The 19,690-nt window shown below is 38.1% G+C and overlaps 1 protein-coding gene across 2 annotated transcripts in view; it reads left to right on the forward strand.

The window, feature by feature from the left end:
* The window catches only part of C2H1orf94 (chromosome 2 C1orf94 homolog), a 168,330-nt gene that overhangs the window by 21,600 nt on the left and 127,040 nt on the right, over positions 1-19,690 (forward strand). The window contains exon 2 of one of the 2 annotated variants that reach the window (XM_075850495.1): positions 18,578-19,110. In XM_075850495.1, coding sequence (XP_075706610.1) covers positions 18,578-19,110 — 533 coding nt within the window. The remainder of the gene's footprint in view (positions 1-18,577; positions 19,111-19,690) is intronic. The other variant, XM_075850496.1, reaches the window with a different exon arrangement.

Here is a 19,690-nt window from a genome sequence, read left to right on the forward strand (position 1 = left end):
GTACGTTTTAGATCTCATTCCTTGATGAAGTAAGGAGTAGACGAGGAGTCAAAAATAGTGATCTGTTTGCTAACCTTGGAGAGTAGTCTCTTAGGGGATTTTAGTAGCACTAATAAGCTCTAAAACCAGGTGAGGTGTCTTGGATGGTTTGATGAAGGGAGAGAAAAGCGTACTTTTTTTTGCATAGGTAAGCAATTTGGTGCTGGGCATGATGAAATATGATTTACAGTTGAGAGTGTAGGCAGGGTGATTCCAGCATATCAATAGGAGATAAGATGCTATGTATGTCGGATTGCGAATGGCATTGTTTGATATGCAGGTTCCATAGATAGGAAAGACTCGGACTTGAAGTAACGGAGAGGGAAAGGGAGAACATGTGGTATAAATGGATGCATTCGTCCAAACTCAGAGAGTGTGTTGCACTAGTAGGCAATGTTGAGGGAGGGAAATTGCTTGATCTGGGCTGGGAGAAGACAAGATGTCTCAGTGGAATTTATGTTATAGCTTCTTAAATGTTGATTCATAGTTTGTGTGGTGGATATATGATCCAGTCTCTAATTCTGTTCAGGTACACTGCTTTATAATATTTGGTTATCATCAGGAATCCAATATCATCACGGTCTGATAGGAGTTGGAGTATTTTTTTATGCGATCTGGGATTGGTGCAGCCCCAGATGTAGTCAGATTAATTCAATAAGGTGAGTCGGGCCTTATAGTTGAGAAATATAGTTGTTTTTTGCAGATGCAGGGCTATATTGATGCCAAGGAGTCTGAAGGCCATGCAAAAATTGCTCTTTGTTAGTAGCTGTCCTCTCTGACTAATAAATGGGGGTCTTGAGCAGGAACCCCCTTTATATCACATCCATATGTACCAATGTCATTTCTGTATTGGTTTAGTTAATTTGCATGCATTTATGACATTTGATTGATCGATTGATTGGTTTCATTATCAACCATAAACACTTTGGTTCCTGATATTTTTTATATAAAAAAATTAATCTATAATTTTATTGCTTAGTTAAACTGTCTTGTGTATAATATTCCTTGTAATATCTGCAGGATTCAGGGTGATGAAGTATCATGGGCTAGACCTCTTGATGTTGCATTGAAGTGTTAAATGATAATTGAATTGAATTTTTATATTTCCTACTGATCCATGTTTTTCTATATTTTTCAATTGTGGTTGTTTAGGGATTGCGCTGCACCCATTATTTATTGGGTGGTGCTCACCTTCTCTGTTTTTGTAAATTACCAGCTAAGAAAAATTTATTCTGAAATCTTTGGGTATTGACCATGTTTTCACCTTCTATGTGTTTTTGCTCTTCAAGAAGAGACAAATTCTGGATCACATTTAAGAACAGAGTGGATGAGACATACGTTTTGATGGAAGACTTAAAACATATACTACCTTTTAAAGTCCAAATTAGGAGCTTACGGATACTCCCTTGGTGTATCTTAAAAATAGTAAAAAAAATATTTAAAGGGTAACCAAACGTTCAACAAACTTCTGACATGTCATATTGACATATCAGAAGTTTTGATTGGTGGGGGTCTGAGCACTAAATCGCTAAAACGAAGCTGCAGAAGTGTTCGTGTGATTGCTCAGATGCTTCGTTTCTGTTCAGCTTTTTCCCGAAATCAATGTAGCGGTGTACGGACCCAATAAAAAGTCTATGGGCCCGTACTCCACTACATTGGCTTTCCGAACACTTCTGGCGCTCCATTTTAGTGAATGGTGGGGGTCTCAGTGCTTGGACTGCCACCAAGCAAAACTTCTGACATGTCACTATGACATGTCAAAAGTTTGTTGAACATTTAGTTACCCTTTAAATCTCCTATTCCTAGCAAAAGTAGTGTTCTCGAGAAGAAGTTCTGTCTGTGTCCCCTTGATGATACTTGTTCCTGTACTCTGACAGCTCAGGGTTATCAAAGAACAGATCTTTTATTTAATGTTCCTACCTGTTATAGAAAAAAATAAATCTGCATGCCAATGGTTGCTATGAAGCTTAGTGGAGGAACAGAAAGTGTTCTCATTAGACATGGGCCTGTATTATGAACCCTGGTAACGTATGACAGGAATAAAGTATTTCAATATTTGTTTTCACCTTTTTAAAAACCCCACTTATTTTTAAGGTGCATCTTTTGGAAGTTCTCCTTTAAAGTTCTAAATGTCATGAATGATCAAGGGCCAATGACCAGGCAAACGAGAGTTCATATGAACGCTCGTTTCCGATTGTTGCCCTGTGTAAACAGGGCAGCGATCAGCCGATGAACAAGCAAACAATCGTTCATGGCTGATCGTGTCGTTTATGCAGCAATAAATATTATTTTTGTCGGCAGCACATATTGGTGTGTAAACAGGGAGATGTGCTGCTGACATGATGGAAATACATGGGGACGAGTGATCGTAGTAAAAATCTCTTGTCCCCGTCCATTACTGATCAGAGCTCCTTGTCTCGTTGATCAGTCTTCGTTTTTATGGCCCATATTAGCCGGTGTAAAAGGACCCGAAGAGTAAAAGGCTTTGAAAAATTGTTTTGTTTACCCCTTAACTCTGGCCCTACGAGTACATTTTTACCTTATATTCATAGCATATTGTTAAGGCACAAAGAAACAGATGCTGCAGAAGAATTGCATGGTCTGAGGGCCTGGTTTGCCATTAAGAAAAAGTGGATGCTAAAATTGCATATATAAAAATCATCCACTAAGACCAACTGCCATAAAACGCTTTATCTGTACAATAATGCCAGAAAAATTCACAGCCAAAAGACATGGAATGTTTGCTGAGTAAAGAATTCATTAAGAATCACATGCTTTATGAGTTAACCTAATCATTTAAGAAAATCAATAGCCATGATAAATCAATACCTACTTTTTTATCTGGAGAACTGTGAAATTGAGTTTCAGAACCACTCTCAAGCAGATTGTAATAGCAGCAATTGGCAAGGGTTATTTTTTCTTACATAAAGCGTCTGACTCTTTAACGTAATTGTAAGTATTTGTTTAAGACATTCCATCTTCACAAACAGACAGATTTACATTTGAAAAGCATGTATTTGTTAGAAGATGAAAGACAGATCTAATGGAGCATCTGTTTTGCATTCATTATAACCGTATTAATTTGTCTTCATAAATAACATTATGGATAATATCCAGCTACGAATGACCCATGCCTAATTTAGCCACCTTTGATTTATTCCCTAAGCGAGATGTTTTCCGCAAATAAACATCACAATAATCAAATGATTGAAGATCTGCACACCCTAGTCTTTACAAAATTAGAATGGAAATGTTAATGTGAGATTCTGGACAACCGTGTTCAATTACTATAATTATTGATAGTCATTCGGTATGCGTATTCGTTTTGACTTGATGTGTAACTTGTTGAGATTTAGCTACACATAGTTGACTGGTCTGTTTTTTGGTTGCCAATGGTTCAAGATATGTGAGTAATTTTAAGACACATGCAATCGGATCCATTTATCAATGTCAAATACCTGTCCAAAGAATGAATATGAATAGAGTGAACATGACTCCGGTAACCGTTACAATGCTTTGGAGAGATGTTGGTTAGCTTTCACATGGTGGAGAACATCTGGAATCACTGGAGCGCAGTCAAATTTTTTCACTCTTAGACTTGAAGGGGCTTATATCAGTCATGGTTTAAATGGCATTGGTCTCGTCAGGTGGCACCTGGTAAGAAAAATAGAATTTATCACAAGTATACAATTGGTTGAAAAGCGAATAGTGCTCAATCTCCGTGTTCTAAGCTTCCTGGAGACCCTGATTTTGTTGCACAATGCACATGTCTATATTGGTATCTTCTTAATTGACTATGCTTCCACAGGAGGGCATGTAGGGACATTATTTTGCAGAAAAATGATAAATAAATGGGGGGGGGGGCAATATGAGCATGACAAAAAAATAAAACAAAAGTAGTGTGACATTTGTATGACCTGAATAATTAGCTATATGTATGACAGACTAGGCCGGTATTTTCATCATTTTTGTAGAGAGAAAAAAAATTTTCTCAGTATTATTCTAATGTACTTCATCCAGTAAAAGTTTACCTTTTAAGGTTTAAATGCATCTACTAAATAGACAAATCACCTATTGTATCTAGTGGAAGGAGAAAACAGATTAAATGAATGTGTATGAGAATTTGTGGAGATTTCCATAACTGTAAAATATTATAAACAAATTCTGCATTCAAAACTTTTTGTATTTAGAAAACAATTAAATTCCAGCTTTTAGGTGCCCCTTCTAAAAATTAATAAAAAACAAAATAAAAAAAAACTCCAACTTGTGCACTAATATTGTTAAATTCTTCCCAAATTACTTTGTCATGTGATAGTGACCTAACATAACTATCCAGGGGAATACATTTAGTCACAAAATTTGTGCCACTTTGAAATTTGGCCAATTTCTTTACTGGACAGTCATTATGGCACTCCACCAGCGTATGTGACATGATGATGCAGTAAAATATAATAATACTCACTCAGTTTCCATTCCCACATAGCTCCTCTTCCAGCTGCCCACTGCTTCAAAATATAGTGGGCGGGCAGACACTGATTAGTGATGTCACTAGCAGACTGCCGCTTCCCCCATACCCATATTGCCACTGGACCCATATGTCACCATTACTAGCTCAGGGAGTGTGGTAACTATTAAAAGCCACTAGCGCAATCCTATTGAATAAAAAATGTCAAATCATATCTCAAGTGACTGTCTGAGAAAAACTTATTTTTGCCACAGGAAAAAACTGTGATGCAACAAACATTGTTGAGAAGCCCTAGCTTTAATTTTAGTTTCCTAATTTGTTTGGAATAAAAGTGTAATTAAAATCTTTGATTATACATGCTACACAACTATTATATTAATAAAAGTATAAATTCTGTTAACTTTCCCAATCACATTTACTTTCTAAGAAATGTCATGTTTATGAATAAATAATACAATTAATCCGAATAGGTGAAAAAAGTGTTAATAGAATGAGTGGTTTAAGTTTGTGCAGAATCATTTTTTAAGTGCTGTTTACATTCCCGTCAGCCTCTAAGTTCAATTAAATACGAGAATTATATTCAGTGCGGTTGATATCAGCATTGAGCTCTCAGAGAGGATCTATAATGACTACATATAGGAAATGTGTATTTAATTATTTACAACCTCTGTATTGTTCTTATGTTATTCTGCTTCTTTTTCTTTGGAAGCACAGATCCATTTTAATGAGATGAATATTAAAAAGTTTATCTACGCTTTTACAAGCATCTTATTCTTTATTCTTTTATTCTTTCGTCCGGTAAATAGATGAGTCTGGTTAATCCCAGCACTGAGCTCATCATTAGGAAAATAAAAAAAGTTTCATCATTTTCCGTGTTTCAAGTTTTTTCTTAGTTGTTCTCACAGAAGCAGACAAAAGTATGAATATTTGATATGAGTATTTAATAAAGTCACTCTGGTGCAAAGGTAGGCAAACATTGAATCTGTTTTTCTCATGTTAAACAACCCCTGTTGGTTTATTAAGTAACTCGGCCTAAAATTATCCTCTGAAATCAAAAGATATCACAAATCACAATTTGGAGGGTATGAAAGTGGACCCATCCATTCCCCAAACTTAGACTGGTCTATACTGAAAGTCTCTAATCAGCACTCAAGGCAATGGAAAGCTACAGTATAGATTGCCACAGTCACTTTGTTTTAAGAATCAGGGGGCGTGTGAGCTCACAGACGTCTAGTGATGTCATCAGTCTATATGACATGTCAGATTCATTAACCTATAGATTTTACAAACAGTACAATTATGCAGGGGCGTAACTAGGAAAGACTGGGTCCTATAGCAAACTTTTGACAGGGACCCCCTCCTCTGGGAGACCCCCCTTGTAGATAGTGCTACACTGTAGACAGTGCTATACAGCCCCCCTGTAGATAGTGCTATACACCCCCTGTAGAGAGTGCCACACTTCCTCCCCTGTAAAGAGTGCCCTTCGTCCCTCTTGTAGATAGTGCCATACAGCCCCTCTGTATATATTGCCCCCACCTCCCCCTGGTAGATAGCGCTATACAGCCCATGTAGATAGCTCTATATAGCTCCCCTGTAGATAGCGCCCCCACCTCCCCCTAGTAGATAGTGCCATACAGTCCCCCCTGTAGATAGCGCTCCCCAAACAAATAAAACAAAAACGTGATACTCACCTAGGCCTCGTTCCCGTGACAAACGGAGCTGCTCAAAGGCATCAACGCCGACGTGGCGTCAGTGACGTCATCACGCCGGCCTGTGCAGGAATCCGGCCTGTAGCCTAGTAAATGGCAAAGCAGGGAGATACCTCTGTGCTCTACCATAGTATTCAATAGTATCTGCGTCAATACTATTGAATGGGGCATTGCTACCGCTGTAGAAGCGTTAGCGGCTGCTAGCGGCGCCTTCAGGCATGGAGGGCACGTGCCAGCGGGCGGCACAGGCCCCATCATGCCGCGGGCCCTGTACCATCTGCTATGGCTGCTACAGTGGTAGTCACGCCACTGCAATTATGTTATATATTTATATATGTTTATTCAAATTGTTAGAAGCAACTAAAACATACAAGATCCATACTCCAGAAAGAATTGTATAGACATTCTATAATATAATAATCTTTATTTATTTTTTAACATATTAACAGATATGTATAATATAATATAATAATAATAATAATAATAATAATAATATAAGTATAAACTACCCAGAGTATAAAGTATAAAGAGTATAAAGTATAAACTACCAAAGTATATTCCAACCCAGAGTGTCATCACCCAGCACATAGATTGTAATAAAGTGATATGTGCAGTAAAGTATCAGGGATCTAGTAATAAGTACACCGTACATACACCCAAGTCTGGTTCCATATCTAGAAAGGAACACAGCAGCAATGCAAAAATAGTATACCTGATGTCTACATGATTCGGCCCTATGAGGTCATCCCGGAAGCATGTTGCATCCCAGTTCAGGTCAGCGCAAACCTTTTGCTTTATCAGTTTCAGAATTGAAGGGCAGACAAACACACATGTAAGAATTTCCGCCCCTTACGGTATGTTCTATTTTTTCAGACGTATCTTGAAGCGTAAAACGGTCGAATTATGCCCTGAAATATGCCTTGAAAACGCTTGCAAACAGCTTGAATTCAATGGTAAAAAGCTGTGTAGTATTTACAAGGTGTGATTTTACGCTGCTGTTTTAAAAATGTGGTGTAAACATTCCCAGTTTTTGAGGTTGATTTTTCACTACATAAGTAGTAGTTTGACACTACATAAAGCACTTTGAAAATACACCTCAAAATATGCTTCCAAAAATGCTTAGAAAATAAGCTCCAAAAACACCTGAATTCAGAGGCTGTTTACTCTTGAAATCAAGCTTGTATTTTTCTGCCTCAAACATACCTTTTTTTATTTATATAGAGCACTGTACAGAAGTTGTCCTTACTTAATGTCACCATTGGAGGTCACAATCTAAAACCCCTATCAGTATTTTGGGTGTGGGAGGTGCACATGTACACCAAGCCAGTTTGAAATAAGGGATTTGTATATGTAACTAAAAATAATCAGAATCAAATTAATTTCCCTAAATATAAAGAAAAAACTTCTAACACACTACATTAGTAGATTCAAACACCACAACCATAATCATTGTATTAAATCAGTATATAGATGACCACACATGTGGGAGACTGTCACCATTGTAATACATTCCACAAGCAAACCTTATGGAGTATGTAGCCAAAGTGACAAAGTCTCCCACAAGTGCAGCCATCCAATTAAATTTCCCAGTACAAATAAATCATCCAATAATACAAAAGCATTATAACATATTGCACAAATATTCTAAAGTGCTATATGGTCTTTCTAGTTAAAAAAAATATAATAATAAATAAATGTATATATATATATATATATATATATATATACATATACAAATTCCATATCTATAAGTGTTATTACAATCCCTTAGTGAAATTCCTTAGTACTTTTATATTTACTAACTGCAAAATGTCATATTTCAATAAATATATAGTTATACAACAAAGCAAAGCATAATGTACAAAAGTAATAAAGTACAAGTGATGCCCACACAGTGAATTTCATATATTGTGATAAAATAAAAAATTATTTTACTGCACAATCCAGCATATAGCCTGCACAATATAACATGCCTCATTATAAATAGGAAAAATAAAGTTCATAGAACACATTTTTTTCGTTTTACTTGAATATGGTAGACATTGTTCCATTCATTAAAAGTCCATCTTTCTCAATGTTCATAAATATAACAGTAAAAATTCCACTAACATTCTTTAACCCCTATCCGCACGACAACTAAACTGTTTGTCCTTGCGAGAAGTTACTTCCCGCACCTGAACATACAGTTACCGAGCAAGTCCCGGTGCTCACTGTCCACGGACTGTGAGCCGGGAGGTCAGCTGTCCCCCATAGCTGACACTCCCCTGCAGCCGGCCAGCGGCCCATCGCCGGTGATTTTGGCAATTAACCCCTTAAATGTGGTGATCGAATGTGATCATTACATTTAAGGGGTTTGTAGCAGATCGGCACCCCCCACGACGCGATCATGAGGGTGACGATGGTTGGCATAGCAACTGGAGGCCTGACAATGGCTGGAAGCCTTTGAGGACCTGCCTTCAGCAAGTCCTGATAGGCTTCCTGTCATTGTCAGGGTATGTTCACATGCTTAGCAAAAAACGTCTGAAAATACAGAGCTGTTTTCATGCGAAAACAGCTCCTGATTTTCAGACGTTTTTGTAACAACTCACGTTTTTCACGGCGTATTTTACGTCCGTTATTTGAGCTGTTTTTCAATGGAGTCAATAAAAAACGCCTCCAAAAACGTCCCAAGAAGTGACATGCACTTCTTTTTACGCGCCGTATTTTGACAGCGACGCGTAAAATTAAGCCTCGTGCAATTTTCACTTCGCACCATCCGCTGCGCATTAACCCCTTTGCGCACCACGACGTAATAGCACAGAGGGTGATGTATGGGTGATGTATGGAGTGGGCTCACGTGTTGAGCCCGCTCAATATGCTGTAGGTGTCAGCTGTGTATTACAGCTGACACCCGGGACAAACGGACAGGAACAGCGATCGCTCTGTTACAGAAGCCTGCAAAATTGACAATATACTGCAATACATTAGTATTGCAGTGTATTGTACCAGCAATCTAACGATCGCTGAATCAAGTCCACTAGGGGGACTAATAAATTTTGTAAAAAAAAGTTATTAGTAGTGAAAAAAAATATTAAAAGAAAAAAAAAAGTCTAATTTTTCCTCTAATTTTTCCTCTAAAGTAATGTAATTGAGATGCAGAATAAAGTTAAGCTCTCGTTTTTACCACATGGTGAAAGTCGTAAGAACGAAACTCAAATTTTTTTTTTCAGTTCCCCAGTACATTATATGGCTCTTGGAGTGAAAAACTAAAATAAAAAAGCCAAAAATGTCTCAGTCATGAAAGGGTTAATTGATTTCTAATGAAAAAAATAAAACACCTGTGGAGTGAAATGCTCACTACACCCCATAAAATGCCTTAAGTTTCCAAAATAGGGGTCACTACTTGGGGTTTGTTTTACTATTTGACCTCAGAGCCTCTGCAATTGTGGATTAATGCTGTGAAAATAAACAAAATAAACCTCAAATGCGCATGTTGCTCTTCACTTCTGAGCCCTGTCATATGTCCAGGCAAATGATAAATGCCTTGAGGGGTGTAGTTTCCAAAAAAGAGTTACTTCTTCGGGGCTTCCAATGTACTCTGGTACCTCAATGGTTTTGCAAATGCGACATGGTGCCCAAAAAACAATCCAGCAAAATCTGCATGCCAAATAGTGCACCTGCCTTTCTGAGCCCTGCCGTGTTTCCAAACAGCAGTTCATGAACACATGTTGGGGTATTGCTGTATTCAGGAGAAATTGCTTTACAAATTTTAGAGTGGTTTTCTCCCTTTTATCCCTAGTGAAAATGAAAAAATTCAACATCTTAGTGGAAATAATCTTGATATTTATTTTCACGGCCTAATTCTAATAAATTCTGCAAAAGATTCCTTAAGGGGTGTAGCTTCCCAAATGGGGTCGCTTTTGGGGTGTTTAGGCTGTTTTGGTCTCTGGGGACATAAAACCCAAAAAACCATTCCAGCTAAATTTGAGCTCCAAAAGCCAAATAGCACTTCTTTTCTTTTAAGCCCTGCTGTGGGTCCAAACAACAGTTTATTACAACATATGGGGTATTGTCGTAATCGGGAGGAATTGTTTTACAAATGCTGGGTTTCTTTTTATGCTTTATTCCTTGTAAAAATTTTCGTTTTCACAGACTCCAATAAATATAGAAAAAGACCTGTTGGGTCAAAATGCTAACTATACCCCTAGATAAATTCCTTGAAGTGTGTCATATCCAAAACAGGGTGACTTATGGGGGGGGGGGGGGTTTCCACTGTTTTGCACCACAAGAGCTCTTCAAACCTGACATGGTGCCTAAAATATATTCTAAAAATACGAGGCCCCAAAATCCACTAGGTGCTTCATTGATTCTGAGGCCTGTGTTTCAGTCCATTAGCACACTAGGGCCACATGTGGGGTATTTCTAAAAACTGCAGAATCTGGGCAATAAATAATGAGTTGCGTTTCTCAGGTATAACTTTCTGTGTTCCAAATTTTTTTTATTACAAATAAATTTCTGCCAAAAAAATTTAATTTGTGAATTTCCCCTCTACTTTGCTTTAATTACAGTGAAACGCCTAAAGGGTGCAGAAACTTTCTAAATGCTGTTTTGAATACTTTGAGGGGTGCAGTTTTTAAAATTGGGTGATTTATGGATCTATCTAGTATATAAGGCCGTCAAAGCCACTCAGAAATGAACTGGTCCCTAAAAAATTGCCTTTTGAAATTTTCTTGAAAATGTGAGAAATTGCTGCTAAAGTTCTAAGCCTTGTAACATCCTAGAATTTTTTTTTTTTTTTAAAAGAATGATGCAAACATAAAGTAGACATATGGGAAATGTTGACTAGTAACTATTTTGTGTGGTATTTCTATCTGATTTACAAGCAGATACATTTAAAGAGGCTCTGTCACCAGATTTTGCAACCCCTATCTGCTATTGCAGCAGATAGGCGCTGCAATGTAGATTACAGTAACGTTTTTATTTTTAAAAAACGAGCATTTTTGGCCAAGTTATGACCATTTTTGTAGTTATGCAAATGAGTCTTGCAAAAGTCCAAGTGGGTGTGTTTAAAAGTAAAAGTCGAAGTGGGCGTGTATTATGTGCGTACATCGGGGTGTTTTTAATACTTTTACTAGCTGGGCGTTCTGATGAGAAGTATCATCCACTTCTCTTCACAACGCCCAGCTTCTGCCAGATCACGCTGTGACGTCACTCACAGGTCCTGCATCGTGTCAGACTTGCGAGGACACATCGGCACCAGAGGCTTCAGTTGATTCTGCAGCAGCATCGGTGTTAGCAGGTAAGTCGATGTAGCTACTTACCTGCAAACGCTGATGCTGCAGCAGAATCAACTGTAGCCTCTGGTGCCGATGTGTCCTCGCTCGTCTGGCACGATGCAGGACCTGTGAGTGACGTCACAGCGTGATCTGGCAGAAGCTGGGCGTTGTGAAGAGAAGTGGATGATACTTCTCATCAGAACGCCCAGCTAGTAAAAGTATTAAAAACGCCCCGATGTACGCACATAATACACGCCCACTTGGACTTTTACTTTTAAACACACCCACTTGGACTTTTGCAAGCCTCATTTGCATTACTACAAAAATGGTCATAACTTGGCCAAAAATGCTCGTTTCTTAAAAATAAAAACGTTACTGTAATCTACATTGCAGCGCCTATCTGCTGCAATAGCAGATAGGGGTTGCAAAATCTGGTGACAGAGCCTCTTTAAATGTAGAAAAATGCAAATTTTCTCAAAATTTTGCTGTTTTTCGCAAATAAATACTCAATTTATCGACCAAATTTTTCCACTAACATAAAGTACAATATCTCACGAGAAAACAATCAGAATCGCTTGGATAGGTAAAAGCATTCCAAAGTTATTACCACATAAATTGACACGGCAGATTTGAAAAAATCTGCTTCGTCCTCAAGGCCAAAACAGGCTCAGTCCTGAAGGGGTTAGGCAGTGTGTGACACTAGGGTGTAGGAAAAATAAATATGTTGGTCAGTTAGTTGATCCAATAATAACATACTGTTTGACAATAAAAAAAACTTATACATGTTTGGTATCCTTATTATATACACCTGTACAATAAAGGTTAGGGTTATTTGGAGAGATAATGTATTGATTATTTGGGTTTTAGGCTATATGGAGATATAGTGTCTATATTGTGTTGAGTGAAGTCATACAGAGGTACAGTATTGTCTAAGTTAGTGTTCCCTAACCAATGGCTAAGGAGCCACATGTCGCTCTCGTGTCCCTGCATTTAACTCCCTGGTGGCAGCTATAAATACCACAGTGTGTTAGTAACACCAATGATGTCATAACATTATTGAAACTTGATGCTAGGGTTAAAACCATATTACTGTCAATTATTTATATAAAAAGAAAATACTTAATCACATGTTTAATAGACCTTTTCTCTTGCTCAACATCACCTGTCATATTTGAAAGTGGCTCAAAAGCATAAAAGGTTTAGTAGCATGGTGTTTGAGTTTATAAATGGGTATACTGTTTATGTGGCACATTATATGGAGTATTAGGTCTAAGTAGTGTTTTTTGAGGTCTTATGAAGCTATAAGGTTTATGGAGGTATATTTGTTAAGAGGTTTAGTAAAAAAGGAAAAGACGCAATCAGTACATAGAGACTTTGCAACACGTTATCTCTCTCGTGCACATATTTTCATATTTTGCCAATCTGAATTATTTTTAAGGGAGCACACTAATTATACCTGGCTAGCGGGAGCAATTGCCCCCACCAGCTTGGCGATAATGTGACAGTGACACATTCTCCTGAAAATATTATGTAAATAAATGTGACTTACACTCTATTATACTTACTCAGACTCACCAAAAAACATCCTTTTGAAATTCACTAACCTCTTACAAAACTATGACAACAATTAGGGAAAAAAATTAAATACAATATACTGTACATGTCCCAAATTATTTTCCCTAAGCCCCCAACCCACTCACCCCAAGGACTTAGAAAGGAGAAAGTTAGGAGAGAAAAAAACAAAAAAAAACCTCATCACATTAGACCCTTATATAAACTGTTTGAACCAAAGTGGCAATAGAGTCTCAGAGGACTGTGCGGACTCAAAAGGTTTAACAGAGCACTCATTATAAATTTGTCTTGTAAATTTCACCAATGTCTTGCAGGTTATTAGTTTCAATTGAATAGGAGCAGAGCTGCAGTACGGCCACTATATAGTGTACGGAGCCACCTGCTCCTGATACTGAACACTGCATAACAGCCGATGCATAGAGGCAGTCGGTGCAGCTGATTAATGTGGGATCCGGGGTGTTGGACCGCCACCAATCATATACCGATGACCTACGCAGTGGATAGGTCATCAGTATGAAAAACCGCCACATGCCCGGACAAAGCCTTTAACTTTAGAATATATTGTAACAGATCACATCACATCAGATCATGAGAAATAGTAATACCTAAGTGCTTAAATTCCTTTAATGCATCTATCTGATTCCTGTCCATGGTAATATTGTAATATTCCTATGTATTTTTCCTAAAACCAATCTTTTTAGTTTTTTCTACATTCAGAACTAAATTATTTTCCCTAGACCATCTCTCCAGAACTGATCTCAGATTGATAAGCTAATCAGCGTATTTGTCATCTGCATATTTTAGTAGAATGGTATCCTTATAAGATGTTTCACAATCTGGGGTATAATGAGAAAATAAAGCAGGACTCAAGCAACACCCCTGGGGAACCCCCAAAGATCAACTTCCTGCTGTTGATGAAAAAATACCAACCCAAACTACCTGATTCCTATCAGCCAGAAAACTCAACAACGTTTTGCATAATTCTGATAACAGTCCAAGTCTTCCAAACGTAGCCACCAACTGAGATAGCATCACCGTATTGAAAGCTGAGCTAAATTTCGCAAACAAGGCCCTCACATAATTACAACTGGCATCCTCATGACTTAATATAGTATGCATGGCTAAAACAACAGCATCCTCAATGAATCTATTCTGCCTATAAGCAAATTGAAGATATTTATTGTTGCCCTCCCGTGCATCAAACTCATTTCTCAAGACACCAAGATTTCCTGGCAATCCAAGTAGCCTCTGCAAACCGGGACTCACGTGAGACGTCGTCCTTGTACGACATCATCTGAAGCAATTATTGTTCCATAAAGGAGATATTGGGTAGAAAGTGAGTGATTGAAAGAAATCTGTTTCATATCTTCCCAAACTTTATGGAGCATGAAATATAAAGGATCATTTTTACATTTTCTAAGGACCCCAGATTCCAAAACTTGAAAAACATTTTGTAATTGAAACTGTCTAATTATATCACATACTGTAAATAGGAAAATGTACAGGAAGAATAAAATGCTGTAGCTGAGAGGCCAAGAAAAACGAGAACCAGCCTTATTCATGGGAGCAGTAAAATAAGATCATTTAGATCTGTCTTTTACCTCTCCATATCAGATTGGCCAAGATACTGTTAGCCAGTCTAAAAATGTTCCTATCTAAACAAATAGGTAAATTGCACAAGATAAAAGTCTTAAAAAAATTATTTTATCTGAAGCTATGTTCACATTTGTGTTGCCCTATCCATTTTATTATCATCCATTATTTAACGGATGGTATCAAAGTAACTAATGCAAACAGACTACAATCTGTTTGTATCCATTTCACATTGACACCAATGATAAAAAATAACCCATATGTTAGAAATCCGTTTTTTGGAAGGGAGAAAAAAGTCCTGTACTCTGCAATTTTATCTCTGTAAAAAAAAAAACAACGGATGACTAACACAACAGACACCAATGGACGCTAATAGATGCAATTTAAAATCCCATTGATTTCAATGGGATTTTTAACAGATCAGTTTTTATCCATTATTCTGATCTGAAAACAATTTAGAGTAACAGATTATACAACGCAAGTGTGAATTAGCCTAGATATTGGAGATACATCCATGTCCTAACCCTCGCTTGAATTTTTTTTAAGCAGGGATTTCATGTTACGGTCAACGAAATTCTCTGTCTTGAATGAAATTAAAAGTCCAAGATACCCAAACAAACAGCCAGGTTCTACTATGGTTAACCTACATTAGGCCCCAAGTTTATAGCTGCTTATTGGCAGAAGTAAGTCTCTAAATCTATCCACCATCTGTAGCGCAAAGGGAAGATCCTCGTAAGTATTGAAAAGATATAGCAATAGGTCATCCACATAGAAAGGGATTCTGTCAATACGGATCCGTACGGCCAGGAATTTTTTGTGGGTAGGGATTAAGTGTTCGCAAGTCATGCACTAAGATGAACTTTTCCTCAAAAAACCTTGTTGCTTTATCTCCTGTAATGTAGTCATTTATTTTCCTCTTGTGAATTTGATAAAGATAATATTGTAGACTTAAATAATTCTCCTTAAGTGTAACTTTCAATAATATTTTATGTGCTGGTTCCATATTTTGTTTTACTAATATATTCAAGATTGTAAATCAGATATACTCCTCCAAATTTTAATGTAAAAATCTGCAAAAGAATTATGGATCATCCTTGGAGAGCTCTATTAAGTGCTATAATATATTTGTAAGAAGATACGGTGGTATATATTGTTTAACAATGCACAAATGGATATCTATATATTATAATTAAAAATGTAAACAGTTCTCTAATAAAGATGCAGGATTCAGCAGTGCAGGTTATTCATATAAGAGCAAGCAAACTGCTGGAAATAATACAAGGGTCATAAAAATGTGCATATTTTACACACAGGAGGATTTACTAAGAAAAAGGTGGCAGAATTCCCAATTACAAATTGTGCAAAAAAATTTTTTTTTAGAAAATATGTTGTTTTCATTTTTTTACCCCTACAATTTTTTTTGCAAATATTGGTAGAAATGTACACCAGCTATTAAGTAGCATAAAGAAAAAAGTATCTAACATGTCTGATGAGTCGCTCGCTCCAAATTTATTGTGCTATATTCACCTTTTGTTTTTTATCAATTTTGCGCAATTTATAGCATTTTCACCTACTAGTAAATCAATGCATCCTTTAACAGTATTGACATATCTCCCACGATGTTATATAGTATACGTACTTCAAAATATTGATGTTCAGATACGTTGTGGGCCTGACATATGGCGAATGATTTTCCTTCTGGCATTAGTTTAGGTGGGACGCGTAAATCGTATACCAAGTGGTATAAATTGTTTTTACAATACAAGTCAAATGCGAGGTATGTAGCTGTATATGCATACAGTTGCATACATTGCAGTCATATGTTGGGCATATATGTCAGTAGTATTCCAGAACGTATATGCCAAATTTGGTGATGAAACGAGATGAAGCCTTAGTATTCGCTCTGTAGTTGTGGTACGGCTTTGTGTTATGACAGGTTTTTGTTATTTTTTTTTAACAATAACCAGTTTCCAAGTTACTGCCAACTGCACAAATTTAAGCTTAGTACTCTAGAGAGTTGAGCAGACAACCATTGTAGATCTGAAGTCATGGGTGTGAACGTAGGGCTGTAATGTGTATAGAGGATTATCCAAAGGAGTGATATTAAAAAAAGGGCTCAAATTTGAAAGGAAAGAAAAAAAAAGACAAAAATAATATATATATATATACATATACATACACATAAAAAGTAGTAAATAGGCAGCACTTACAAAGGCTTAGGGTGAAAAAAAAGGGTGCATTATTGACCCCAAAAGTGCGACGTTTCGGCTCACACAAACTGAACCTTTCTCAAGCATTTTGTGATTGGGTATACACACGTACAGGGGCGTAACTAGGACGGGCTGGGCCCCATAGCAAACTTTTGACTGGGCCCCCCTCCCCTGGGTGCCACACACAGCCCCCCTGTAGATAGTGTCCCCCAGTAGGTTCTGCCATACAGCCCCCTGTAGTTAGTGCTATACAGCCCCCTGTATACAGTGTAACACCCCCTTGTAGATAGTGCCCTCCTTGTAGACAGTGCCATGCAGCCCCTCTTGTAGATAAAGCCACCCACCTCCCCCCTGTAGATAGCACCATACAGCCCTCTGTAGATAGCACCTGCCACCTCTCCCTTGTAGATAGCGCCATACAGCCCCCCTATAGATAGCGCCATACAGCCCCCCTTGTAGATAGTGCTATACAACCCCCTCTGTAGATATCGCCATACATTCCCCACTGTAGATAGTGCCATACAGTGCCTTGTAGATACTGCCATACAACCCCCCGCTGTAGATAGTGCCATACAACCCCCACTGTAGATACTGCCATACAGCCCCCCCTATAGATAGTGGATAGAAGGTGGAGTGCCCACCCCCCTGTGTATTCCAGCCAATCAGAGGACACAGCACGTAGTGCATATCCCGTCCCCTTGGTAGGGGCTCGTCATACACAGCCAATCACAGATCGGCTGTAGACTGGCCTCCCTTGGTGACGTACGGGGTAGTAACTGGAGACTTGGCACTGTACTGTATGACAGTGCATAGCCCGTCCCCATCGCCGGCAATGCTCAGACTCTGTTCCAACCCCACCTTCATGTCAGGGGGGAGAGAGCATTTGGGTGCAGACCAGGTCGGTTTCACACGTAGCGTAAATACTGCGGATTTTCCATATCTAGTTTAATTTCAGAAAATCTGTAACATAATGCCGTAGCAGCAGAGTGGATTAGATTTGAACAACTCTCATCCACATGCTGCGTAAATGATAAGCGGAACATACGCTCATAAATTGATCTGTGGTGCGGTTTTTTAATCTGCAACATGTCAATTGTATTTGCGTAATTGCTGCTTTTTTGTTGCAGGTTTTCCTCATTGAATTTAATAGGGAGGTAAAACCCGCAACAAATAGCAGATGTTGCATTTATTTGCCGCGGAGAAGCTGTGATTTTGCAACTCAGAAAAAAACAATCTAATTGTTATCAACCCAGAATTCAGTGCTTCTTCGTCCAGGCCAGCCTCCTGGAAAGAAGTTTCATCCCATGTGACCTCTGCAGCCAATCAGAGGCTGCAGTGGTCACATGGAATGAAACATCATCCCAAGGCTGCAGAACATCAGGACATCGGAGGGTCGCGTCTCCATGGTAAGTATAGCCCTTTTTTATTTTCACGGCTTGATTTCCACAGCGGACATTCCGGGGGAAAAATTGCACTACATTTTGGTGTGGTTTTTCAACCGGAATTCCATGCGGCTGCCAGGATGGATACGCTAGGTTCCTTTACGCAGCGTATCCACCCTGTGTGAACTTACCCTAAGTGTGGAGAGAATGTAGACTATTACCAGGAATATTGTAGAATGCCATGAACAGGTTGAATGTGTCAACCCAAAAAGTGATTGCTTCACAGCTAGTTCATTCACAATGGCTAAACGTATAATTTACTAATGGTTCATTCCTTAATTTTCTGTATTAGGTCAGTCCATGGGAATAGCGCGGAGAATGATATCTCTTATATGATTGAACAGGAGCATATGAGCCTAATCATTGAGAATCTCAGTGAGAGTTTTAGTGGAATGAACATCAAAGAATGCGACAGACAAGCTATGGATGAAAGAGCTGAAGCTTTGAAAATAGAGACGTTCATCAAATCTTTACTGGCCGAAGGCAATTCAAACACGAATTTAACTCTAAAGGCCAAAAAGTGCTACATTCAAGACAGGTCAAGTTCTGAATCGAGAAGGCCAGACTCATTAGACAAAGAAGATATTTGCAGTATCGAATACACCAAAATGGAAGCCCGTAAGTTACTAGCACAATTCCCTATAAAGTCAGCAGACACAAATAATGTCACAATCACTAAAACAGAAATGAAGGTGGTGAAAAATTTCAAGAAGAACATATTAACCTTTTATAAGAAAGGAGGCAGGACATCTGAGACTGCATCAAAAGATGATAAAAATCTTAAAGTCTTTGCCAAGTTGTGTGCCAAAGCCTATCATCATGCAGGTAACAAGTAATTTTCAACATCAGATAGTCATGCAGTTTCTTTACTTTGCATGCCAATTTGCTGAAATGTGCATTGATTGTTATTTTCTGAAGGCAAGCACAGTTAGACTATAAGGGTCTAATATCTGACCATGGGGAGTTCAGTAGAGATAGGAATGCAATAAATCAATAGCCTTTACTTTAAAAAAATAAAATAAAAAATGTAGTAAACTTACATGCAATCCATCCTGTACATATATTGCATATAGGCATGTAACATTATCTATGACCTATTTATGAATGCAACCGTGTGTAGCCACAGTCAAGTGTAGCCAGTGGGAGCTGAAGAGGCGTACTACTCGCTGAGATACTTGTGGACCTTTTTTCTTGAGATCATTTGGGGTCTCAGGACCTGACTACCACTGATAACATCTTCTCACATGTCTCTATAACGTCTAAGAAGTTTGTGAAACCAATTAGTGTACTTAGCCCTTTAAAGTAAAATGACGTATAAGTAGTTAATCGGCGGCATTAAGTTCTAGCCCGATGTCGGACATGTACATCATCGTTGATTGCACAGGCACAACATTGAGAGCAGGAG

The sequence above is a fragment of the Rhinoderma darwinii genome, chromosome 2 (genome assembly GCF_050947455.1).
Source record: "Rhinoderma darwinii isolate aRhiDar2 chromosome 2, aRhiDar2.hap1, whole genome shotgun sequence".
In the NCBI taxonomy this organism is placed as follows: Eukaryota; Metazoa; Chordata; class Amphibia; order Anura; family Rhinodermatidae; genus Rhinoderma; species Rhinoderma darwinii.